Source organism: Nothoprocta perdicaria, unplaced genomic scaffold (assembly GCF_003342845.1).
Source record: "Nothoprocta perdicaria isolate Ctin4 unplaced genomic scaffold, notPer1 scaffold_120, whole genome shotgun sequence".
NCBI lineage: Eukaryota > Metazoa > Chordata > Aves > Tinamiformes > Tinamidae > Nothoprocta > Nothoprocta perdicaria.
This window is the reverse complement of record NW_020454317.1, coordinates 1,071,902-1,096,372: the sequence shown is the minus strand read 5'-3', so window position 1 is coordinate 1,096,372 and position 24,471 is coordinate 1,071,902. Positions and strand designations below refer to the sequence as shown.

Genomic DNA, 24,471 nt, shown 5'->3' with positions numbered 1-24,471 from the left:
GGCTCCCCGCGCGGCCGCCCCGCGCGCGGCGCTGCCGGCGGGGATCGGGTGTCCCCGCGGGGCGCGGGGAATGTGACCTTCTGCCGCGGGGCTGAGGAGTAACCGGACCCCGCGGTAAATTTAGCGCCTGACCTTTCCTGCGCGGCCGCCCCGAGCCGGGGTCGCCCTTAATGTTTAACTGTGCCGCCTCCTTGGCCTTTGGCCGCGGCCGATGGGCTTCCCCGCTGCCGTGCGCCGCRGCGGCCGCGCCGGGGACGTGATGCCGCGGCCGTGCCGCGGGGCGCGGGCGCCATCTACCCCGCCTCATCTGCACGTCTCTTCCCAGATTCGGCCGCATTGGCCGCCTGGTCACCAGGGCTGCCATCCTCTCTGGCAAGGTTCAGGTGGTGGCCATCAACGATCCCTTCATTGACCTGAACTACATGGTGAGTGCCCTCGTGGTGTTTGCCCCAGGCCCTGTGTGCGCCTCGTGGTTCCCAGGCGGCAGCAGATCCGCCCCCGGCTCTGATCCGCCYGGCCTCCATGGAGAGCTGCTGGGGCACTGAGTGGAATGGGGGTGTAAAGCAGGGAGGTGGGCTTTGCAGGTGTGGCAGAGCCAAGTACAAAGCAGTGGCTGGACAAGCTCATCAGAGTGTGGGCAGAGCCAAGGGATGTGGGGATTGCAGCTGGGGTGCCTAACATTTTTTTTCCTCCCCCCATCCTCACTAGGTTTACATGTTCAAATATGACTCTACTCATGGTCATTTCCACGGCACTGTCAAGGCTGAGCATGGGAAACTCGTCATTAACGGGCATGCCATCACCATCTTCCAGGAGTAAGTGTCCCCCACCTCATCCCTTAGAAGGTTGAAAGTGGGTTTCCCTGAGCATCTTTTAACAGTTTTGTCCTTCCTCAGACGTGACCCCAGCAACATCAAGTGGGGAGAAGCTGGTGCTGAGTACGTTGTGGAGTCCACTGGTGTCTTCACCACCACAGAGAAGGCCAGCGTGAGTAGGCAGGAACAGCAAGAAAAGAAAGGGGGCGCATTACCATGTACAGAAGTCTTTTAAAGACATGGAAGAGATGGCTGGGAAGAAGAAAGAGGGTGTCTGAGCAAGTGCCCTTTTTCTCCAAACTAATGGGATATTTGGGTTAACTAATCTCCTCCTTTTCTTCCAGGCTCACCTGAAGGGTGGTGCTAAGCGTGTTATCATCTCTGCTCCCTCAGCTGATGCTCCCATGTTTGTGATGGGTGTCAACCATGACAAGTATGACAAGTCTCTGAAAATTGTCAGGTGAGAAGACAGGAGCAATCTGCCCGGTCTGGAGCGCCCACCAGCYGCGTGCGGTCTAGTCTTTCCTGGGTAGACATGTTGCCTCTGCTTAATGTGTGCTGCTCTTTCTTGTCCTCAGCAATGCCTCTTGCACCACCAACTGCTTGGCGCCCTTGGCCAAGGTCATCCATGACAACTTCGGCATTGTGGAAGGTCTTATGGTAGGTCTGGAGCCCGCTGCTCAGGCGGGTATCTTATCTGCAGCTCTGCTCATGTGAGAAACATCTTGCAGGCCCTGCATTGCGGGGGATGTGAACATGCACAGCAAGGGAGCTGCCCTCCCAGCGCTGGGGTGGTGGGGGAGGCTTTTGGGATGTGTGCGTGGGAGCAGGTGGATTCTTGGTCTTTGTTTTCACCAAGACACTGTGGGCTCTGTTCTTACTCCTGTGCTCCCTTTCTCCAAGACCACTGTCCATGCCATCACAGCCACACAGAAGACTGTGGATGGCCCCTCTGGAAAGATGTGGAGGGATGGCAGAGGTGCTGCCCAGAACATTATCCCTGCATCCACTGGGGCTGCTAAGGCTGTCGGAAAGGTCATCCCCGAGCTCAATGGGTGAGTGTCAGGAGGAGGCATGTGGCACTGGCTGCTCTGACCTGTGCCTAGCAGAAATGGCTGCTAACTGCTCTTCTGGCTCTCACAGGAAACTTACTGGAATGGCTTTCCGTGTGCCAACCCCGAATGTCTCTGTTGTGGACTTGACCTGCCGCCTGGAGAAACCAGTAAGTATTGTGGAGAAGGCCCTAGCACCCTCCAAAGCTGCCCCTGCTKCTTCCAAATCCCTCTTGTCTGGAATTGTTCCCTCTACATCCATCTTCCATAGGAAGATTAGGTCAGCACCTACTGTGCTGCTTCCAAAACCTGCTGACATATTTGTGTGGGTTAGGATCTGACCCTGTTAACTTTGTTCCTATTACCAGGCCAAGTATGATGACATTAAGAGGGTAGTGAAGGCTGCTGCTGATGGGCCCTTGAAGGGCATCCTGGGATACACAGAGGACCAGGTAAACCAGCTTGGAGCCTAGGCCTGTGCTTGGTAGTGCTCGCTTTCTCCTGGAAGCTGCCTTATGGCTGCCTCAATGTGAGGTGGAAAACTGAGTTACAACCTCCTCTTCCAGGTTGTCTCCTCTGACTTCAAYGGTGACAGCCATTCCTCCACCTTCGATGCGGGCGCTGGCATTGCGCTGAAYGATCACTTTGTGAAGCTGGTTTCCTGGTGCGTGCGGCCCCTGGGGGCGGAGGGCAGCTCGGAGCTTTGGCTGGTGGGGGCTGGCAGTTGTGTTGCAGGCTTGGGGGGAGGGAGGAAGGGGTGTGGGGGTATTCAGCACAGCTGGCACTGCATGCCTGTACCCTGCTGCCAAGGAGGGGGTTTCCCAACACCTGAAACTACTGAAGTGAGAGTGGTTCTTAAGTGAAACAACYGCAGCCTTTTTCTTTCCTGGTGGGAGAGTGGGTGGGTTGCTTGGTTTCCTTGGGATGAGATGGGAAGCTGCCTGCTTCCCTTGTTTAGGAAATGATCTTTTAATGAACTGAACTGTATGAACATGGTGAAGGAAAACAGGTCAGTCCAGACAGTTGAGCTTTTGTGTTTCTGCCTCCAGGTATGACAAYGAGTTTGGTTACAGCAACCGTGTTGTGGACTTGATGGTCCACATGGCATCCAAGGAGTGAGCTGAATACACRAGCCCCCCTGCTGCCTAGGGAAGCAGGACTCTCCCTCGCTAGAGACCCTGTCCTTTTCACCACCACGTAGCTCTGCAAACTGCAGTGAGAGGCCAGTTCTGTTCCCTTCTGCCTCCCCCACTCCTCCAACCTGCTCCTAAGCCTGGGGGAGATGGTGAGGCTGATAGAAACTGATCTGTTTCTGTACCACCTGACATCAATAAAGTGATCACCATCTGAAATATTACAGTGTCTGTGTCTCAATGGGGGTAGGGGAGGAAAGGGAAGGGGGAGAGAGAAGAATAGCACAAGTCATGTACCCGCTTAACAKGGGCACTGTCTGCTGGCTGTAACTGGAGCACTTCTTCCATACCCTGAGCAGAGGCCCTTGAGGCAGGGTGGTGAACACGACAGGAGCTGCAGAGCTTTGGCCACAGGCAGCGAGCTGCCAGGCTCCGCTCTGCAGGCTGCACGAAGGGCTGCCGTGTGCTTCCTGGCACTGGGAAGTATCTGTGTGGGCTGAGACTTGCCCTTGGCCCAAGCAGGCAGTCAGTTACTCCCTTTGCATGTGATTTGACAAAAGTGGAGCAAAAAAAAAAACCCTGCTTGCCTCTTGCTAGTCTTACAGCTGGAGAGGTGATTTTTTTTTTTCCCCATTTGCTTTTCACCTTGAGAGAGATTGTTGTAGAAGAAATGGTTCCTTGGGCTTGTCTGAGACCCCTTATCAAACAAGGGGATAGGATAGGCTGGGCTAGGATAAAGCCCAGCCTTGCCTGTGTGGRCAGCCAGGGGCAGTTGCAGCCCAGCTGTTGAGCTGCAAATCTCCTGGGAGCAAATGCCAGGCTGCCCCCAGCGCCTGCCTTACCCCCTGCTGCAGTCACTCAGCAGGGAGGGCCGGGAGCCTCACCTTCCCTGGCCCACACACAATAGGGTGCACAGGCAAACAGCCCCCCCACACACTTGCGCTGGCCTGCGGCCCGAGAGCTCAGCGTTGGAGGCTGAGCCGCACGTGAGGCACCGCAGCGGTCGCCCCACGCTGGGAGGCAGCTGGACCCCAACTGGTGCGGTCCCTGCTCTGGAGCGAGCACTTGGAGTTTCTCCCAGGGCTGAGATGAATGTTGCCATTATTCAACATGCAGTGTCCAGAAGCAGCCTATCTGATAGGGTGTAACTGTGTAAGAATTGTGTTTGCTGGGCCAGAGGGCAATTTTGCTTTGCTCAGAGAATGCTCTCAGAAAAACAAAACAAAAAAAGGTGAAAAATCTGCCCTAGGAGGTATGTGTGAACTGGGGCTCCAAGCAACCTCTAGGTAAAACCATGTTTTGACCAAAAGTTATTTTGAACTGTGTACCCAGATTTTTAAGTAGGARCATTTCAAAGGCTTTTTGTTTTTATTATTTTTTTTTTTTCTGAGATAAGGTTCCCTGAAAATTAGCCTCCGMAAGAACTCACTCTATTTATCAGGAATGCTTCCTATCTTACTATGTTTCTATACAACTCTTTTTTTACCCAGTTTGCATTCCTGCCTGGCGTTCCTGAGAAAATGATACAGCCGGGCAGAGCAAGCTGGTAGTCCTGGAATTTAAACTAGGGTTGTTCTCATACRGAAATAGTGAGGGGGAAATTGGCACAGCGAGTTGCATAGTCCTCGGCCTGCCCAGAGGGCTCCATTTCTGCAGCTTTTCCCCCGTATCCTGATTTTTGCAGCCAGGCAGACRGACATCGCGCCTGCAGATGGCACCACAGCAAGGCCTGGCTGGCCGGATGGAAAAGCTGGTCCGCAGCCGCTATTCCTCCCTTCTCCAGCACTTCTGGCCTAAAAAAAGAAGCAACGCCTGTAGACGGCAGAGGGCTAAGCTGGGCTCTCTGCYGCAGAGACTGCGCCTCCACCTGGGGAAGAGTCTTTGCCTAAGCAGAGGAGCTCTGCGTATGTTAGAAATATCTCCAAATAAAAGTCTCTGCAGGGCTTAGAGACAGCGGGAGGTTGAATAGATGTAAAGGGCTTCTTGCTGAGCAAAGACACCAAAAGCAGCAGTGCCGCTTTGCCGGGAGAACCAGCTCTGAGAGCACCGGCAGCCATCTCAGTATAACTCCTTGCTGAGCAGCAGCAAGGGCAAGTCAGAGAAGGAAACGGCCCCCAGCTAAAGGCGGGAGGAGTTGCAGACAGGCAGCCAACCCTTCCAAGGAGGGGTAAACTGCCCCTTTCGCTTTCCTTTTTCTGAAACTGGGGAAATTCAAACGAAGAAGTGCTGCAGTCATTAGCAGAGATGTTGCAGGACAATCTCCTTTTATGGCAGCTTTGACTGATTCCAAAAAATAAGTCTGTTCTTCACTGGCACTATCACTATTACAGCTACATCCCCAAGAAATGGCCACCGCGTTGCCCTCAGGCCGCCACTGACTCAGAAGAGCAGYGTGAAACATCAGCCTTCAGTGAAAGGTTTGGAAGTGAAGATCAATCTGAGCAGAGGTAGAAAATAATTAAGGTCGCGCAAGAGGTAGAAACTAATTAAGGTTGCTCAACAAAACCACGCTACTCAAAACGTAACAAGATGGTGAATGTGTAAGCACAGCCACCAAACTTGGTCACTCAGACATACTCCGTTCATTTCTAAATTGAACTTGTCTCTGCGCAAACTGATCAATGAGCCCTGTGTGAGGAAGAGGAGCAGAGGTCCTGGATACTGGGCATTTGTACAGGAGACATGGACTCAATGCCAGCATCCAGCACCCTTCCTTGCAGTAAATGTCATTCCCAGAACACCGGCTCACCACGCGCAGGCAGCGCGTGCGAAGGCCGCTTTGCGCACGAGCAAGTACTAACAGAAAGCAAACACCTCACCCAACAAACGGGGCAGTGTTGCTTTACACACACTGCAAAATGAGTGATTTGTGGCTTATCCTTGTGAGCTGAATATAATTTCTTACTGCAGTGCCACTGACTTAACTCCAGGTGTTATCTTACTATTTAAGTATCGTCGTATCTTTTTATAGCACATGAAGGAATTATTTTCAATTAAATGTATGAGACAGCATCTCCTAGGGGAAACAAGGTTAATGTGTAATGATTTACTGCAAAAGGAAAAGAGGCCTTGAAGAGCAGACAATGTAGCCAAACAAAAACAGTGGGAAAACACATCAATTCTGGAAATTCAATTTAAGCTCTCAGAAATGTAAATTGTTAAAAAAAAAAAAAATCAAAACCAATCAATCAAACAAAAACTCTTATGTGACAAATAAATAAAAGTAATATTAAAACTTGTTTTTCAAATGCACCTAGGATCGGAAAGCGGCCAGGGTCCAAAGAATCATCAGAGCAGGAGTAGCAGGAGAAGCTAAGAGCGTGGTGGAAGAGTAAAGAGCATGTTTTGTGGCCAGAGGAGCTTAGGGGTGTTCCCAGATAAGGGTCTTCCCTTGGAGAAGATGTGATGAAGGTGCCATTGCAAACAGAAGTGTCAGAAGTTTAAACCAAGTGCCACTTGCTCAGCTCTCTCAGAGATGAGGCTGATGACCARCTAACTGTCTTGCAAGCAATTTATCCCTTGAATCAGCCTTGACACGGTGAGAGTGAAAAATTAAAGGTGTGATGACTATTTTTTTAAAAAGAAGATCATTGGAGAGGAAAGTGCAGAAACTAGAGAAAAATATGATCCATCTAGCAATTTCACTGAAATGAAGAATGAGGAAAAACATTAGTTAGCACCTGGTTAACCATGACTCAGTGGGGAAGCAACAGCAGTCAACGTGGGAGGGAGTCTGTCCTGCTTGAATCCATCATTTCCATTCATGACTTTTAGAGCAGTTTGTGATTAAGCAAAATAAGGCAGAGAGTCAGCTTTGAATCAGCCCGTGAAAAGCTGCAGAAGGGTCTTGGGACTACCCGCCTGCCTTATTACAAAGGCAGGTGGAATTGAAGGTTGATAACTGAAAAGTAATACGTGTAAAGGGCTCCCAAAGGGCTCTRCCCAACTCTCTACCAAACCATGAGGCAGCCTTTGTTGCCCTGCTACAACTCTTGGGAAGGAAAAAAACGAAGAAGCAATCTCCGGTTTCTTCGTTATGGATTCSGGACTCGCAGCACATGCTAGCATCCCATTGCAGGCACGTGGCCTCCAGCCCCCCCATTGCCTTGGACTCRCCCTTTCCCAGCCTGACTAAATAGCAGTTTAGTCACTCCTTATGGAGTGACTTCAGGCATTGGCTTCTCCCTCTCCTTTTTGTGAAGGAAGAGAAGCAGGAAGAGAGAATTAAATATGGGCTGTACATTTATGCACCTCTCAGGCCTATGTTTTGGTTTGTTTAAAAAATGAATTTTTTTTAAATGCCTCCTGGAATGTTGACTATGGCATTTACCCCTTTTGAGACTGTCAGTTCTTAAAAATGGTATCAGGTATGGCTGTCAATTCTCATTTCTTCAGAAATTGATGCAGACTTTCTTTGCAACTTTCCAATTCCCTCTCGCAAACACGGGTTTCTCATGTTTTTGTGCATGTGCTGTCAAAGTGATTACACATTGGTCACTTGGTTCACTTAGTCACCTTCATTAAATTAGTCTTTTCCCAATTCATTTAAAAACTGACATTAGCAAATGGGGGATTTCAGCACCACTGAGGCTGAAGTGCTTTGCAACCTACTGTTTGCAAGAATGCAGTTTCAACACTCTTTTTTTCCCCCAGACTCACTTACTGCATCTCCCCCAAGCAGCCCGAAGCTGTCCGAGATGCCTTCTTCACCGCTTTGCCTTCCTGGGCATCCTCTGTGCATTTGACTGTTACAGACTGCTGTGTGCCAGAGAGCTGTGCCTGGAAATCTAAAAATGTTTATCCTGAAAGAATCTTGTCAAAGAGCCTCTTCAATTACTAATGGCCTGAAAGTGCTTCATCATTCTCCTGTGACCACATTCTGCTACAGAACAGACATGTCTGGTAAACATGCCTCGTTTAGATTTTCTTTTTTTTTAATCTCAGTCAAGATAAAGGCTATATTACCATTAGGATTTTTCCTTAATAGAATTAAAACAACTTGCTAGAGTCCTTAGACGTCCAGCTGAGGGTGATTTTTTCTTGAAGTCTTCAGCTATGCCTATCACCTCTTTACATGTCAGTAATTTTGTTGTCCCTCTATTCTTCWGTACTCCCTTGTAGATATTATACAGTCAAGGTTTATAATAATTATTTATGCYTAAATACTATTGTAATATAGCCACTAACCGAAGAAGTGTTTTATATTCTCCTGTATTAATCATATATTAAATTAGAGCTTTTTTGAATAACTGAAAAAACTCTCTTTTCCAAGGATCTCCCCTTAATCACACTTTGCTAATATTTCTTATAAGGAATTCCCTTGTAAGAAAGGACTATATGATGTCATCCAGGCCTCTACTGCAATATTTTTATCCTGAGTGGTGTCTGATTCATTTTTAAACCAGTCTCTTTGAAGAATCAAGAGTATAAACAATCAGGCTGGATTTTACTAATCTGGAATCTTATCTCAGTTCATCCCTCATCTTTAAGCAACCATCAGTTCTAATTCAATCTTCGCCTGTTCTAAGGACAGCTAAAATCCTTGCTTTTCCTGAGCATGCCATCGTTTCTACATAACTCAGCAAGAAACTCAGCTTTACAGCATCTCCTTCAGGCTCACCAGCCAGTCTCCCATGACAACATAATTTCCCATTTCACACAAAGCACAGAAGCACTTAAGAAATAAATGACTGGTTTTTGCTTGGTGATTCAGGAGCATATAAGAGACTTTAAAAGCTTTGACCAACATGTGTGTGAGATCCTGTTGTTCTGCTGCTACTTGTAAAGAGAATATGATTTTTAGCATGTCTTGCAAACCAAAATCCATAACTGCTCTGGCCTACTCAACCATTATAAATGGGCTAGGCCAGTGAGCTAACCATTCTATGATATCGCTGATGATTTTTAAAATATCAATTCACCAAATTTCTTCCTATTCCGAAATTTTCTATTTCCTTTTGCATGTTGGCCACATGCTTTTCTTTTTTTTTTTCCCCCTGTGGATGCTGAAAATGTTGCTATTTCCCATATGTTGGGACAGTGGTTCAGTTTCATCATGACATAACTTATATTCCACAGTGTTGTTAGTATCTTACCAACTCTTCTAGCTGTTCTCTGATCTCTGAAATCTGTCCACTCACAATCAGAATATCTACAGCATCTTCTCCTGTTCACAYGTCTCTAGAGAAAGTGGCCAAATCATTTACAAAATTGCACTCTAAAACAGCTCTTAAAATCTCTTGCATCCTTTGGAAGACTTTCAAAAGTGACCGGACTTCCCTAAAATTGTTTATAGCCCATGCATTTCTCCATGCTGTCTTACCATTGCTCCTAGCATTAATCATCATGAAGAGGGACTTGTCAGATGGCTTCATGAGCCTATCCATGCCTCATTCCTTATCTCCAAGGGSAAAGCACTTCACTGTATTCCATGTTACTTCTGACCTTAAAAAGCATTTTCTTAACAGTAACCTGAGCATCTGGCATAGTCAAATGTAGTTAAATAGCATGTGTGAGTTTGGGGAGACTCTGTGCCACAAGTACCTCAGAGTGGGGCCTCTTGTAGCCTGAGAAGTACCTGYGCTGGGCACTCCGGCCCTGCCCCATGTGCAGCACGACTGCTGGGCACAGTGGACCTTTCTGGGCTCTACTCGTTTTAGCTTATTCTCCAAAGGAAAGAAATGAATTAGAGAAGGTGGCCCTGGACCAAGTGCATGCATGTACCATAGGTACCAAGAAGCTCTAATGACTTTTTTTTTTTTTTTTAATCTCCTGTTCTGATTTAGGGGGATTCCAAGAGATGCCCTCCCAGACGCCCATCCCACTACAATCCTGAAGACAGTGGTGAAGTTTTGTGCCATCAATATCAGCATTAGTCTGTACCATTCCCTGGCCACTCTGAGGGTCATGCTTGATGAAGGCACAAGTGGCTTTCCAGGTGGTGAATGCAGCTGAAGATTAAAAAGCTGGAGATAAAAAGCACAGCTAAGGCTCTAGGCRAGAGGGTCTCACCATCCAGTATGCTGTCCTGGCTGATTCAGAGCAGACTTCAGTCTTCTATTCTCAGCCCCTCTTGCTGAGCTGGTCCATGTCTTTCTCTCTATAAAATATCAATGACCATCCAAACCACACCTAAGCATATGAAGACCACGACCTTCCTGAGAAGAAATAAAGTTTTTGACACAGAACTACAAGATCTATTAATCTCCTAGCTCAAATCCAGAAACAAGACCAAACTTTTATGCAGCTTAGATCTCTCCCACCCTTCTGGCTGAGAGAGAAGGTAAATGGAATATTCAACAGCTTACTGGGGGCTCAAAAGTTCCACCAATAAGGTTGTCAGCACCACATTTAGGTCCATCTAAGGAATCCTGAAGCAAGGAAAAGCCAACTCACACAGCGCTGGGTACTGTGGGACTGATGACAAAGAGCCCTCAGCAGAAGGGTGCTGGGTGGAAACTACTGGTAAGTGGACCTTAACTGAACAGACAGACTCAGAGTTTGTCAGTTCCAAGATATGATTTAAAATAGACAGAATTAAGGTTGAAGTGAAAGGAGGGAGAGAGCTCACATCTGCCTGAACACAAGGAGAAAGATCTTGGCTAATTAGTGGGTAGATGTCTGAGCTCTCTGTGGAGCCAGTAGTAAGCGCATTCCACACCCACGTAGTGAAGTGCAAGGAGTGCAGGTGCTCCTTGCCCTCTCTGTGGAGAGAGCTGTGAGTCTTTATGAGAAAACTCAATTGCCTTAGAGCACAGTGCTCAGCACCTTCTGCTGATGGCCCTTGCCAAGAGGCTGATCTCAGCACAGCTTGCATGGAATCCAGCAGCCGAGACAGAGCTGTGTCTTTCTCCCTGGCCCACAGGCTGACAGGGCCCCTTGGTGCCTCACCAAGGCAATGTAATTGCCTTGTACATATAATTGTGTCTCACAAGGCAATGTACGCTGGATAATGACAAGCAGGTCTGTTCCAGCCTGGGGACATCCTCAAGGGGAGATTTCATGCCACTCCCCTTGCTGATACAGAAATCAAGCCTGTTCTCACCTGCACACAATAGTCCAAATGTTGGGGATTGAGAAGACAGAGCAATCACTAGCAGGTTGGTTTGCTTTGTTTCCAGGCTGTCTAAGCAAGTGTCCACTAACAGGGACTTGTGTAGAGTGAGGAAGCTGAAGTGGCCTGCCTAAATATTCAGTGGGAGGACCTCATTGCCAATTTAGAGAGACAGAATCCTGAAAGGATGGCCTTGGACAGCTATTCACGGAGGTGATCAGATGGCAGTCACATCTGAAGACTCCTGAAATGGAAACTGAGAGTGAGACTGCCTGGATGGGTGGTCTCAGGTGCTCATCCCATGGGACACCATTCAGCAATGCACGTCCTTACTTGACATATACCTGGGCAAAAGACCTGCAATGCATGGACACTGAACAAGACAAGCCCTTGTCCCCTGAGTGCTAAGGTCTGCTTTGGTCTGCTAGCAACCATGCTTGGTTCAGATAAGTCACCAGTGAGCACTGTCAGTTGGAGACAGCAAGTGACCTGCTCCTCTAAAGATCATTTCACCAACTCATCAGCTGGGTCAAGGATAAGAAAAGGCCCCTCAACCTGCTGCCAACCTACCCTTGCAACAGAGAGCTTGAGAAAGTTCACTTTAAATACAAAGGTTTTGAAGGCGTTGGGTAAAAGTGACACAAGTTCRTTCCTTGTGAGATGAATATGGACTAGACGTTCAGAAAGACCTGGATAGGATTTTCTGTTCAGAAAGCAGCAAGATCTGGGTCTCCTCTAAAGAGTTTCTTCCCGTAATGCTTCYTAAGCTGGTGCTGGTGAGAGTAGTCCTGGAGAAGGGGTAAGGTCAGGGAGCTGAGGTGCAGTGCAGTGCTGTACAGTTCCATGATGTTATGGCACCTGGTAGAGATCACGCTGCAGAAAAAGAAGCCAGATACTTCCCAAATAAAGGAGGTGAGGCCTCAGGAAAGACTTACATAAATGGACTTCTTTGCTTCTCACATCCATCAACAAAGACACAGGGTTACGACTGAGGGATAGACAAGCAGATGCAAAAGAGTGCATCTTGGTCTGGCTGACACTGAAGGCCCGAGGCCTTGCCTCCCACGTTGAGGAAGTACAGAACCTGTGCTGCAAGTCCTGCCGGTGGCATCTCACGGGCTTTCACACTGGTGGGAGGGCAGAGCCTAACACCAGCAACACAATTCAACAATAAATAGCAGCAACCTGCACATTTGTTTCACTGAGAATGGAAGTCTGACAGTACTCAGGTCCCCATGTGTACACAGGGGTCTGGCAGCAACAGCTGCTCCTCTAATCAAAAATTTCTGGAGGTAGAACAGCTGGTCCTCCTGTGCTTGATGCTCAAAAACTATCATCAAGTGCATGTTCAACTGTCTTGTGGGGCTTGGGCCACAGCCCCAGGTATGTGTGATTATTCGCAGAGGAAACCAGGTTTGTCAGCCAGTCACAGAGATTTCTGCCCCAGAAAAAGAGCAGGAAAAAAACCACAAAGAAATGGGAATGGGAAATGGAGTTTGCACGCACCGAAGAAGTTCCGGGCAAGAGGCAAAATGAACCAACAGCTACTGCGTGTGAGGGATCCTTTCTCGAAACAAAAAGCTAGGGCACAGATTAATGTACTTGCTCTGTGTTTTTGTTGTTGTTGTTCTTTTAGGAAGGAAAAAGACAAGTAGAGGGATCAAGCAAACCCGGCGCGGGAGGTGAGGCGGGCGCGAGGCCACGGTGTAAGCAACCACGCCGCGTCTCGCCTCGCCACAGGCAGCCCAGGGCCGGGCACAGGCCTGGGCCTGGGCCCGGGCAGCCCCTTCCCCCGAGCCCCCAGCGGTGGCCACGCTGCRGCCCTAAAACCCTCTTCCAGCTTCCTGATGGAAGGTGAATGCAGCACCYGAGGCTTGGACCCCAGCAAGAGCTTAAAGAACAGCAACTCACCCRTACTATGAGCATGTCCCCAGCTGTACCTGGCCTGGAGTTTCACCCAGCTACTGACTTGCCTTGAAATTCGCCCAGCTTTACTGGCCCACCGCCCCTGGCCCCATCTGCCCAGGCAGTGGAAGCTAAACCCAGCTGCTGACGCAGGCCTCAGCAGAGCCTGCAGGCACAGGCAACGCACCTCACCCTGCTCCGCTGCCGACCCTCTGCTTTGTGCTGGGGGGACGGGCAAGCGCTCACAGCCCGAGTGCACGGCAGCACTAGCTGTGCAGCCCAAAGCTGTGGGGCTACCTACGCAGCTGAACTGCTGTATTTCCCCCCACACTCCCCCTTTTTATCTGCCTAACCTGTAGAGGATCTAAACTCCTGGGCTTACATTCAGAGACCCTGTAAAACTCTACCACAATCTACTTTATCTTCTCTTCATGGCCTTTTCTGAGAAGCACTTCTCTCTGAACGCTCCCATGCTGTGCAGCCTGGCTCCACTGATGTGCAGCTACCCCAGCACAGCAGGACCTCGCGGCATGCCACCAGCCCCTGCCTCCCACCACAGACATCACAAATGTCACATCGCTGGAGGAAGAGGTGCAAGGTGCAGGAGTCTCTGCCACAGTGGGCAGCAGGACAGAGGCATCCCTGTCTGTGATTATGCCTGGGACTGAGGAAAGGCAAGAGGAGCCTCTGGGATGCTGTGGCAAAGAGCTGATGGGGCAGAAAAGCCCAAGCTAGCAGGTGGGAAGGTTCCACAAGGCCCAAGCCAACCGCAGCATTGTTCCCACAGTAGAACTGCGATCAGCAATTCCTTCCTTCCCTCCACCCCCAGCACCAGCCCTCCTGCTGACTCTTGAGTTGGTGGAAAAGCAAATGTTTAAAAAAAAAAAAAAAAAAGGAATTGTGAGAAAGCTCAAGTGGGAACACACACATAGGTCTATGGCAGAGAGGCACAGATGCACCAATGCACCTGCAGAAGCAGGTGCCACAAGTGTTGGTTCCACCAGAACAATGCTCCGTTTTATTTCTAACATGAAGTTCAGTCCATGCAGTATTAGTGCTACACGTGGTCCTTGGAGGGCTTGTGACTCCAGAAGTGCAGACCTCTTGGCCAATGTGCTCCTGCCAGCCAGACCTAGCTGAGGGACAGCAGTATCCCTGTCCTGAGGGAGACCCCAGCCAAAGGAAGCTTGGAACAGGGCCTGGCACAGGAAGACCACAGGGAATTTCTCCTTGGCGCAGCACACTCCAGCTCCTGCTGCAGCACAGTGAGAAGCCACACTCAGAGAAGCTGTAGAAAAAGGTAACTGTCCCATTTAATGATCCCTCATTTCCCAAACTAACACGTACACGTGCGTGACGCACGCACCACGAGCGCGCAGCAAAGCAAAGTGCATGGCGAGCAGGACTCGGTCCGTACGCTGGAGGAGGAGGTGCTCCTGGTACCTGGTGTGGTGCTGGGACCACACGTGCTCAGGGAGCAGCAGGGATAGAGGGAGTCCAGGGCTCGGTCCAGTTGGCACCAGTATGAGGTCCAGTTTGCAGAGAGGTACAGCTCTGGTTCTGCTTCTGTGCAGCACAAGGTGGGCAGGAGGAGAGGGGCAGCTCAAGTACACCAGGACACGGGCTGGAGCAGGTGTGCTTGGGAGGACCTGGGGACACTACCTGAAGAACAGTGCCGTGGTAAACGTGGAGCCTCCCTGTCTGAACCGCAACTGAACCGAAGCAGGGAAAGGGAATAGAGAGGGGGTGGAGGATGAGGAGACCAGATAAGGGCCCTCAGATCTATCTAGCTATTCCCATTTACAGGGCATCCCATGTGAGGGGATCTGCCAGCCACCCCCAACTGGGGCTGGCCCGGGTGACAGAAGTTCACCAGAGGCTCCATGTCCCTCTTAGTCTCTCCTAGGCACAGCTCAGACACCCCTTAGCCAGGAAGAGGTGCTGAAGGAACAGGGCCTCCCCTAATTATCTGATGGAGGCATCGCTTGGGGGATCACGATCAGACTCTTCACTTTCCTCATTTGGGGCCGATTCACTGTTTGAGGCTGGGGTGAAGGCAGGAGACTTCCTGGAAAGAAGAATAAAGGGCTGAGGTCAAATCAGTGCTGAGGAGAAGGGGAAGGRCCTGCATGCCCTCTAGCTGGGTGGGGTATCAAAGCAGCAAGAGAAGCTGGAATACCCCTGTCACTCCCCCTGGGACTCACACACGTCACCGCGGCGGCACTGGGGACGGTCCCAGCGAGCACCTGCTGAAGCAGGGGGGCCAAGACACCACAGCATGAAGCAGCGTGGGGGGAAGTGCCAGTGGAGGCTGCCGAGAGCGGGCCCAGGCGGCTGCGCGAGGCTGGGCGAGGGCAGAGCCCGCCCGCCGCGAGCCGCTCTGCCTGCGCGCGCCCACCAGCCCACGCGGCACCCCTGCCCACCAGCTCCTTTCTCTGCCAGGGTCTCTTCCCACAGTCGCCTGCCAAACCCGTCCCCTGGGCGCAGTCCCCCTTCGGAAGGGGCAGCACGATGGCCTGCGCGGCTGCCGTYGCTGGGAATGCCATGGATTGTCCTCTCCCCACACCACATCAGGACAGGGTAGGCAGGACCATCAACTGCTGCCAGCCCCCAGTCGGCACCACTCGGGCTCCAGTGTTCCCATGGGCATCCYGGCCCTCTGGCTCAAGCTCACCTGTCCCCAGACTGAGTGATGAGCCGCCGGCAGGTCTCCATCTGAACGTCCAAGCCCCGCTTCATGCTGCACATCTCCATGTACTCGTGCAGGTGCCGGTTCATGTCGTTCTTGGCCGTGGCCAGCTCCAGCTGCACAAGGGAAGCAGTGCAGAGATGAGCGCAGTGCAGAACAGGGGGCACAGCCAGATCCTAGGCTGCCACCCCCCATTACCAGCTACCTGCTCTAGCAGTTTGTTTCTTCCTCCTCTGGGGATCCCACTCCCTTGTTTCCCACCCTTTTGTGTCATGGCCTCCCCACTTCCTCCTCCTCCCACCTCTATTTGGTCGATGGTTTCCTGATACTCCTTCTCACGGCTCTTGAACAATGACTCTGTGTCCTTGATCACCTTCTCCAGGCTGTCATCCTGCTGCTGGGGAGAGGAGACAGCACGTTTAGAGGCAGAGAGATGTCCAACACGAAGAACCAAAGGAAAGAGAGAGAGGTTAGAAAAAGAACTGGTAACAGCAGACAAAGAGGAGACATAGAAGCAGTGTAGTTAGTCAGAACGATATAAGGCAGGACTCAGTCCCAGCAACTAGCAAGGTAAAGAGACCTGAGACCTATCACCTTGGTCAGTGAGCACTTCAGCCCAGAAAAGGCCCAGCAATGCACAGAGATATTAGAGGACAGTAGATTCACAGACCAAGTCCAAACACAACACAACCCCAGTGGACTGATAAGGTCAAAAGATGCAAACCGACAGCAGCTTTGGCTAGCCTGTGGGACCCGAGCTTGGGCTGAACAGAACACGCTGCTGCCCTGCTCCAGAAATGGGCTGGAGAGACCAAACAGGGGCCTGCCAGAATCCAGAACGGGCAGGGACTCTYTTCTCCAGGGGCTGCAGCTGGGAAAGGCACCTCTGCTCTTTAGCAGGCCTTCCAGCCYGGGGCTCTGTGAGCAGTGGGAGGTGACGGCCCTCACAGGGACATGCTAATGAGCAAAGGAGAGGGAGGAAAATACCTGTACAGGCCTCTAAGGCACAGAATGATTCTGGGAAGGGCTGAAGTTTGGYCTTTGAAGGAGCATCTCTCCAGGCTCAGGCAGGATCAAGTTTCTCTCCCAGAGAGAAAGTGCCAGCCCAGGCCTGTATCTGATGGAGAACCTGACACTACCGTTACCTCCCCCTGCACCTCTGCAGCTGCAATGGCATATCCCGAGAAATCCTCCCAGAGCAGCAGCGTTTCTTCCGTCTCCTCCCACGTGAGGCTGTCACAGTCATCTTCAAAGTCATATTCCCTCCTGGAGRCAAGGGAAGAGCACATCAGCACAGAGCAGAAAACTCATATCTGGGAGGGCAGTTGGGAGCAGGGAGCTGGGTGCTGCCTGGGCCGTTCCACAGCAGCAGGGCCCGTCTTTGCTCCTGCTTGCAGGCAGGGCTGTAACTGTCACGGGTCCTGGTCTGGGTGAGCTCAGACCTGCACAGAACCGACAGCTGATGGGGAAGGCACCGACTTGATGACCAGGAGCCCTAACAAGTGCCAGTGATGATCCCCCAAACCTAGGAATGCTGGTAATAGGAGGAATGCAAGGGGATATGCTGTTGCTCAGCATGCAACAGACCACCCCAAAGGGCATTGTTCTGCATGGGAGGGCACAAGGGAAACTGAGGCAGGCCCTATGGCAAAAATACACCTCATGCCCTGCTCAGGGGGCGGACAGTGAGCTAGAAGCACCTCCCGCAGGACCTGGGAGCAGGAGTACAAGGCAGAAACACAGCTCCGGCTAGAGCCACATGCTGGGCCCGAGCCCCCGCGCGCAGTACAGCCGGGCTCGGGCCCTGGTCTCCTGCAGGGTCAGCCCTAGCAGGGTGGAGCTGTAGAGCGCAGGGCATAAACACTGATCTGCAGCAGCCGCCCCCTTCTCGGCCTCTTCCCGAAACAGGGGCTGCCGACAGCTCCTCCCCACGCAGCAGCCTTCGCACGCAGGGGCTGCTGCCCCACGAGGACAAGCACTGTCACCAGGCCTGTTGGGAGCGTGGCAGGCTGCTCTCCCCACGTGTGGCACCAYGCCACAGCCCGTGCCCACAGTGGGGCCGGCCGTGGGGCTGGGGGCTCAGCGCTACGCTGGGATATGGGGCGGCAGCAGCCAATCTGCACAAGTGTCTTCCTCAGGGCGGAGAGGAGAGGTGTGGAGCTGCCGGGGGGAGGCTGGAGCAAGGCCAGGCCGCACTCACAGCTGGTTCAGCATCCTCTGCATTTCCTCATTGATACTCATGGCTGTGGTCTCGTCCTCCTCCTCCTCTTCAGGCTTTCGGGAGGCATCACTCTCAGAGAGCGAAGTGTCCTCGTCGCTGACCTGCTTCCGTTCCCGCTTCCGCCCCATCGAGGCTGGGACCTTAACGGGAGACAAGTGCAGAGACTACAGAAACGAGGCCGGGTCCGAGGTCAGGAGCAGGTAGTTGAGAGGAGGAGATGRAGGGAAAAGGAACGGTGGAGGGACAGAAAGACAGGGAGAGATGGAAAGAAAGAAAGGAAGAAAGGAAGGAAGAGAAGTGAGAGAGAAAGAGAGAAAGACGGGCTTATTATGACCAGGTTAAAGATGATGCAATGGTAAAGTATGGTTTTAGCATTTTCTAAAAATAAAACTAAGCAACTAAAGATGGAAACTATGAATCTGATGAGAAAACAACGTGGTTTAATTGCAGAACTCAAATCACCCACCACCCCAATTCAGAGACAGAGGCAAGTACAGCAAAAGAGACAGGAAAAAATAGACAAGAGTCTAAAAAAAGTGAAATATGTCAATTTTTACAGTCCAACCTTACTTTAYAGAAAGCTTATAGTTTGTACCCTTTCTCAACTGAATGAAACTAACCAGCTGCTTCTGTAGGAAAAAAAAAAAAGAAAAAAAAGAAAAGAGAGAGAGAGAGAAAGGCAGCAACATCCAGAAAGAAAAGAGTGACAGGAGACAGAAGAGAGACAGAGAGAAGATGACGGAGAGGGGAGGGGAAGGAGAGAGATGGAGTTAGAGACAGACACTCAGGCACCTTATCTCCCTCCTGCAACTGCTTCCCTGTCACTGTGGGGTCTCAGGGCCCAACACTACAGAACAAAAAAAGAACCCCCAAAAATTTGAGGGGACTCTTGCTGCCTGAAGCAAGATGTGGAGCCCCTGCCCCCTCTCTGTGCCCTTTTACCTGAGGCTCCCAGGGCACAGCATCCAAGAGAGAGAAAGAGACAGACAGAGCGAGCAAGGTCCGTGTGGAACAAGGGCCGGGGGGACCGRGCGTCTCCCCCAGCAGGGAACTGTTCTTGTCTCAGCCTTCTCCCTCCTTTGGGAACGCTCCTCCCTGTGGCAGAGACGGCTGCCAACGTGGGCGAGCAGCACGCGCCTCTCACCTGGAACATCTTGATCATGTCCTCGCAGTTGCGCTGCTGCGCCACGTCGCACAGCTTGGCAGTGATGTCGATGCGCCGGCAGATGTCCATGTCCACCTTCATGGCCTTCTCCTGAATCTTGGTGTCCAGCTCGGTGATGTTCTGAACACACAAGAGCACCACAGGAGTGGGACAAAGGAGGAGGATTAGACAAGGCACCCAGCAGCCAGAGCCTTCCTGTTCCTATTAGCAACAGGAGTCCCTAGGGGCTGCGACCACGTTCACCTTCCCTCCGGACGCACTGCCAGGCTGGAGCAGGGGCCAGGACTCACATTGCTCATCAGTCCCTTGAAGACTACAAGCTCTGCCTTGAGCTGCTCCACCTTCATCGCGAGCTCCTCCTGGCAGGCTTCAGCCTCCTGGGCCTCCTGCCCCGCGCGGAGGGAGAGCCGTGGGTCAGGGCGAGCGGGGCGGCCGCGGTGCGCGGGGCGACAGGCTACTCACCTCCTGCAGCTCGGCCACGCGCTCCTGGAGCTGCACGCGCACCGTGTACTCCTCTTCCCACCTGCGGAGACAAGCGCTGCTGGCGAGGGCARGGCTCCCTCCCGCCTCACCCCGGAGCATTCCCGGGGCGGCGGTGGGCAGCAGGAACGCACCGGGAACGCGGCGCTCTGCTTGCAGGCAGCCACAGCTGCCCAATGCCCGTCAGCTCCCCTCGCCATGAGCCCATGCCGGCGGAGCTGCGCACCGGGCTCGCTCCGAGCTCACTCCACATGCACCGGGCTCGCTCCAGGCTCACTCCGAATGCTCCAGACTCATTCCGCGCTCCTTACCACGCGCAGCCCCGGGCTGCCTGCTCCTCCGGACACGGCGGAGCCCTCGGGCGCTGCTCGCAGCGCCGGGCCCTGCTGCAGCCCGAGGAGCTGAGCTGCGGCTGCCGGCCCCACCAGGCTGCAGCAAAGGGCTTCCCTGCGCCCGGCCACRCTTCCCCGGCCGGGGCGAGGGGCTTCCCAGCCCCTTCCCAGCTAACAGGCTGGAGAGCAAAATGCTCTTCTATCCTGTGTGGAGGCATGATGGATTCTCCTGTTTCATTCAAGGCTGCACCACACTAGCCAKCCCACAGGAAGGCTGGATTGGACGGGCGCTGCTGCATTAGGTCCAGCAGCTCCACACAAAGCTGTGCCAGGCCGAGTYGTGAGGAGCCGGGCCTGTCTGTGCAGAGACAGGCTGCAAGGCAGGGGGCTCGGGTACATCCTGCTGCAACGAGCCCGTCACCTGGGGCCACGCTGCAGTGCTGCCCCACGGCAGGCTTTGCGGGGAGGCCGCCAGGCCCTGGTGGGGCAGAAAGCGAAGGGGTGGCGCAGACGCCGTGCCCGGCACTCGGCCGGGACCGCTGCGCTCGTCCCGCTCGCCTGCCTGTTCCTCTGGGACAGCAGAATCGCCCCGGGAAGGCCACCAGAGCCAGGCCCTGGCCAGGAGGCCCCTCTCTAGCGTCTGCTTAACACTTGCGAGTGCCCACACTGTGACGCCAGCTTTGCAGGCTGCGCATCTTCCTCTGCAGCAACTTCGAAAAATAAATCCTAAGACTTAAGAGACCAGAAAGCCAACAAGAAGCCCCCATGTTTGCTACTGCAGGGTTTCAAGACAAGCTTAGGTTGGGACAGCCCTAAATCTACGGATTTCTAGGCCCATGAAGCTGGCGATTCTTCTCCTTTTCCCTACAAAAGGGAAGTGCTCAGTCCTAGCACTGGCAGCTACARGAGGGGAGTCCCTTTGTGGAAAAGAAAAGATGGAGAGAGAGGGAAAAAGAAGGTTAAAAGGTAGAATTTTCCTTATATGGGAAGGCAGCTTCACACAAGCCCCCATCCCTAGGGAGAAAACGCATTCCCGGCACAAAATGCTGTCCCTGTCGGGAAGCTCGCTCAGCCTCCGCCTCCCTCCGTACTGGGAAGGAGACTCCACGGCAGGTCCTCGGATGGATTCATTCCACGTTGCCGCTGTGTCGAGCACAGGCGGGATACGCTCTGTTCCCCCCGGGCCGGAGGCACCGGCGGCTCTCGCTGCGGGCAGTAGATGCGCGGCGCCGCTCGGTGCCGCCCAGCGCTCCCGGCTCCGCGCTGCCAGCCGGTTCTGCAATGCAGCACTCCTAGGGACAACCCGCCCGCGCCGCCCGCCGCAGCCCGGAGCTGCCAGGAGGAGCTGCCAGGAGGAGCTGCCAGGAGGAGCTGCCAGGCGGCTGCTGCTGGGGGTGCCTTCCCTGCGCGGRGACAGCCCCGCGGCGCCGTCCCCTGGCCGGGGGGACGCGCTCGCTCCCCACGGTGCCCAGCCCGCCCCAGCACTGACCGCGGCGGCACACGGAGCACACGGCAGCACCGGACCCGCTCCCGGCCACGGGCCAGCTCTGGCACAGCCGAGGGCCCACGGCCGCATTCCCGTCCGCAGCCCCCTCCCCGGCGCGTGTCCTTCTGGAGACGCTCACGGAGCGGAACAACCCCCCAGCCCGAACAAGCCCTGCTCTTGCAAACACCGCTCAGCCTGACCGCGGCGCACAGCGGCCGTGTGCCGGTGCTGCAGGATGCCATGCAGGTCGACGGCACTCCAAGCCGGGCACTGCCCTTCTCCACGCTTGAAACGACTYGGAACTTTAGCCATCCATTCCCTGCAGAGGGCTGCACTGTCTCGCAGGGCGTGCAAAGCACCCCTGTAACACAGCACTACACACCCGCCAGCCCCTGTGCRCTTACGGTACCCAAAGCCAAAGCCACCTGGATGCAGACGGAGCGGGCAGAGACCAGCTCCAGCGGCAGCCCCCGATCCCAGTCCCTGGCAGGCTGCGCGCGGCCGCCCCCCTGCCCGCGGCCCTCGTGGGGCGCTGCCCTCGCCCAGGAGCTGCCCTCTCCCTTCTTGAGCCTCCCCAGAGCCTCAAGCCCCACTTCAAGCGGGGCACAAGGAGCGCGGGAGGCTCCTCCTGCCGCCCGGCTCCGCTCCGCTGGGCTCTGCTCCGCGGCCGCCTCCCTCGGCCGTGCAGGGACACGGTGGCCTGCGGCCCAGGGCCGCTGTGAGGGCGATGGCAAAGCCAGAGGGAGCCCCGCGTTACGAGGGCCCCTGCACCCTGCCCAGGCCTCACTGGTGAAGCCAGAGGGAGCCCCGCGTTTCGGCAGCCCCTGCACCCTGCCCTGCGGCCGCCTGGTGCCCGCAGTGCCCACAGCCTGGCGCAACAGGAGGGTCTCTGCTCCAGGCGAGCAGAGCGGGACCCCAGGGCCTGTCCTCAGCACGGGAAGGGCACGGGAGCGGGACCCTCTTCTCCCATTCCCATATTTGGGACCGCGGGAGGCACTTTGGGGAAGTGCCCGGTGCCGGAAGGGGTCGGGGGTGGGGTCTGCTCCCTCCCGGCACCTCTCCTGGCAACACGGCTAAAAATAGGCCGCCCCAAGAGCATTGGCCCCGGAGCAGCCCCCACTGCCCCGGCCCTCGCCCAGCTCCCCGCCCGCCCCGGGGCCTTCCAGGCACGGGCGGAAAATCCCGCTGTGCTCCCAGAGCTGCGGCAGCACCAGCAACTGCGGCGGCCCGCGGCCGGCGCACGGAGCCACGGGAGCAGCGGCGCTTCGGCATGCACTTGGTGCCCTCTCGCCACCCTCTCCCACCTTCCCAGTGGTGGGCCAGCCCTTCCGCCCGCGCCAGGGAGGGGAAGCCGGAGAGCGGCCTCGGCTGCGCTCCCAAGGGCTCCGCGGCAGCGCGTCCAGCCCGCGCTCCCTCCACGAGGGCCGCTTGCTTCCTCCTGCCCCTCGTCACATGCACCACACAGCTTTCCTAGGGAAAATCCAGTTTTCCTCTGGAAAACCCACTAAGCTCCGCCGCTGGCTGCCTGCTTCTGGCTTTGAGCAGGTGAGCCTGGAGCTGTCTGTGGCAGAAACGCTCCTAGCTCCTACTGCGGCACTAGCTCCCGCCAGCAACACGGGAGCGAGGAGAGCTGCCTGCCTCCGGAAAGGAGCTAGACTCGCGCTTAATGCTAAGGGGCTTGAAGAGCATGGAAAAGCAGCAAGATCCGTGCAAGGAAGAAACAACAACAACATAATAAAACCAGCAGTGCCAACTTTTTCTCCCCACATTCCTTGTTCAATGTCCTTAGACCACCAGCTGTTCCACAGGAAAGTCTGCTCAGCCCTTCTCACCTCATGGAGCCGGAAACGGGAGCTGTCATCCTAGACCCCAGGCCTCGGCTTTGGCACCAAACCAGAGCGGTCCAAAGCACCAGTCAGCCGCACATTTCAAGCGGGTAAAACGCAACATCTGCCCCTGTGGCTACTGAATCGTTTCTTTTTACCGGCTTCTAACGTATCCCGAAGCGACGYGACGCGTCTCAGGCCCGGTGCCCCGGGCAGTGCGAGGCCCTGGCTCGCGCCGCCCTGTCCTGCGCTCGCCCGGAGCCCCGACCCAGCGACGCCTCCGCCTGCCCGACCTCATCCCGCGGGCAGATCCCAGAGCCGCCGCTCAGCTCCGCTGGAAACAGAGGCACGACTGGCACAGGGCAAGAGCGGCCACCTCCCCAGGGGAAAAACAACCCAAAAGCCCGGCCGGGAGATTGGTTTGGCGTCTCCCTGGCCCTTCTCCAGGCCCGTGCCAAGCTGCGGCTGCTCTGGGCGGGAGGAAGTGTCCCGGGAGCTGCTGCCCGGCTTTGCAGTGCCGGGCGCTGTGCGAGGGAGCCAGGGATGGAGCGGGGCTGGAGGCTCCAAGAGCCCTGCCGAGGGGTGCCCGGCACATCCATGCACATCCAGAGGGATGAGTTCTTCCCCCCAGGAGTCTCCCCAGCCCGAGCCGGGGCAGCTCCKTCTCTGCTGCATGCTGTCTTTGGGCTGCTCTTCCTTCCCAGCTGTTCCCAGGCTTCCCTCCCTTCAAAGCCCCAGCCCCGGGAGTCCCGCTATCTCTTTCCAACTCGACCTACTTGAAAAGGCAACTTCCGCTCCTCGCACCGGGTTGAAAAGCGAGCGGAAAAGGAGGCAGGCRAGCCGGGAGGGCGCGCACCGGGGCCAAGGGGGGACGCCCGCGCCGGGGCCAAACGCTGCTGAGCCTCCCGCTCGCCTCCCAACTCCACCTCGCACTTCCCGAGCCCCCAGGCAGAACCTGGCAGCTTCCCAATCCCAAACCCAGGGCACGGGCCACATCCCTGCGGCCCAGGGACGGCTCGKGCGCCCTGCTCCCCATGGGACGGCGCTGGGCGCAGCGGCGGGCGCCCCTCCTCACCTGCGCTTGTACTCGTCGCGCTCGCGCTTCACCTTGGCCAGCACGTTGTAGAGCGCCCGTATCTCGGGCGTGATGGTGTCTATCTGCACRCCCACGCCGTCGGGGTGGCTCCAGGAGACGCCCGGGCCCTGCACCAGGGTGGTCTCCGGCCCCGGCCCCAGCCGGCGGGCCTGCGAGAAGGACCAGATGGTGCCGGGCGCGAAGCGGGACGCGGCGGCGAAGGGCGGCGCGGGGGCGCA

The 24,471-nt window shown here is 54.6% G+C and overlaps 2 protein-coding genes across 2 annotated transcripts in view; one reads left to right on the top strand and one right to left on the bottom strand.

Moving 5' to 3' along the window:
• The window catches only part of GAPDH (glyceraldehyde-3-phosphate dehydrogenase), a 5,048-nt gene extending 1,834 nt beyond the window's left edge, over positions 1-3,214 (top strand). Inside the window, exons 2-12 of the mRNA XM_026054278.1 lie at positions 97-114; positions 326-425; positions 709-815; positions 897-987; positions 1,160-1,275; positions 1,394-1,475; positions 1,719-1,870; positions 1,959-2,037; positions 2,236-2,319; positions 2,434-2,531; positions 2,917-3,214. Coding sequence (XP_025910063.1) covers positions 97-114; positions 326-425; positions 709-815; positions 897-987; positions 1,160-1,275; positions 1,394-1,475; positions 1,719-1,870; positions 1,959-2,037; positions 2,236-2,319; positions 2,434-2,531; positions 2,917-2,986 — 997 coding nt within the window. The 3' untranslated portion in view covers positions 2,987-3,214. The remainder of the gene's footprint in view (positions 1-96; positions 115-325; positions 426-708; positions 816-896; positions 988-1,159; positions 1,276-1,393; positions 1,476-1,718; positions 1,871-1,958; positions 2,038-2,235; positions 2,320-2,433; positions 2,532-2,916) is intronic.
• Positions 3,215-14,195: 10,981 nt separating this feature from the next.
• Positions 14,196-24,471, bottom strand: IFFO1 (intermediate filament family orphan 1; the record flags this gene model as incomplete). Its single annotated transcript, XM_026054277.1, has 9 exons — positions 14,196-15,026; positions 15,633-15,763; positions 15,949-16,044; positions 16,793-16,913; positions 17,848-18,008; positions 19,013-19,153; positions 19,324-19,419; positions 19,496-19,556; positions 24,233-24,471. Coding segments are annotated over 9 exons (1,149 nt in total), but the record flags the coding sequence as incomplete, so codon positions are not given.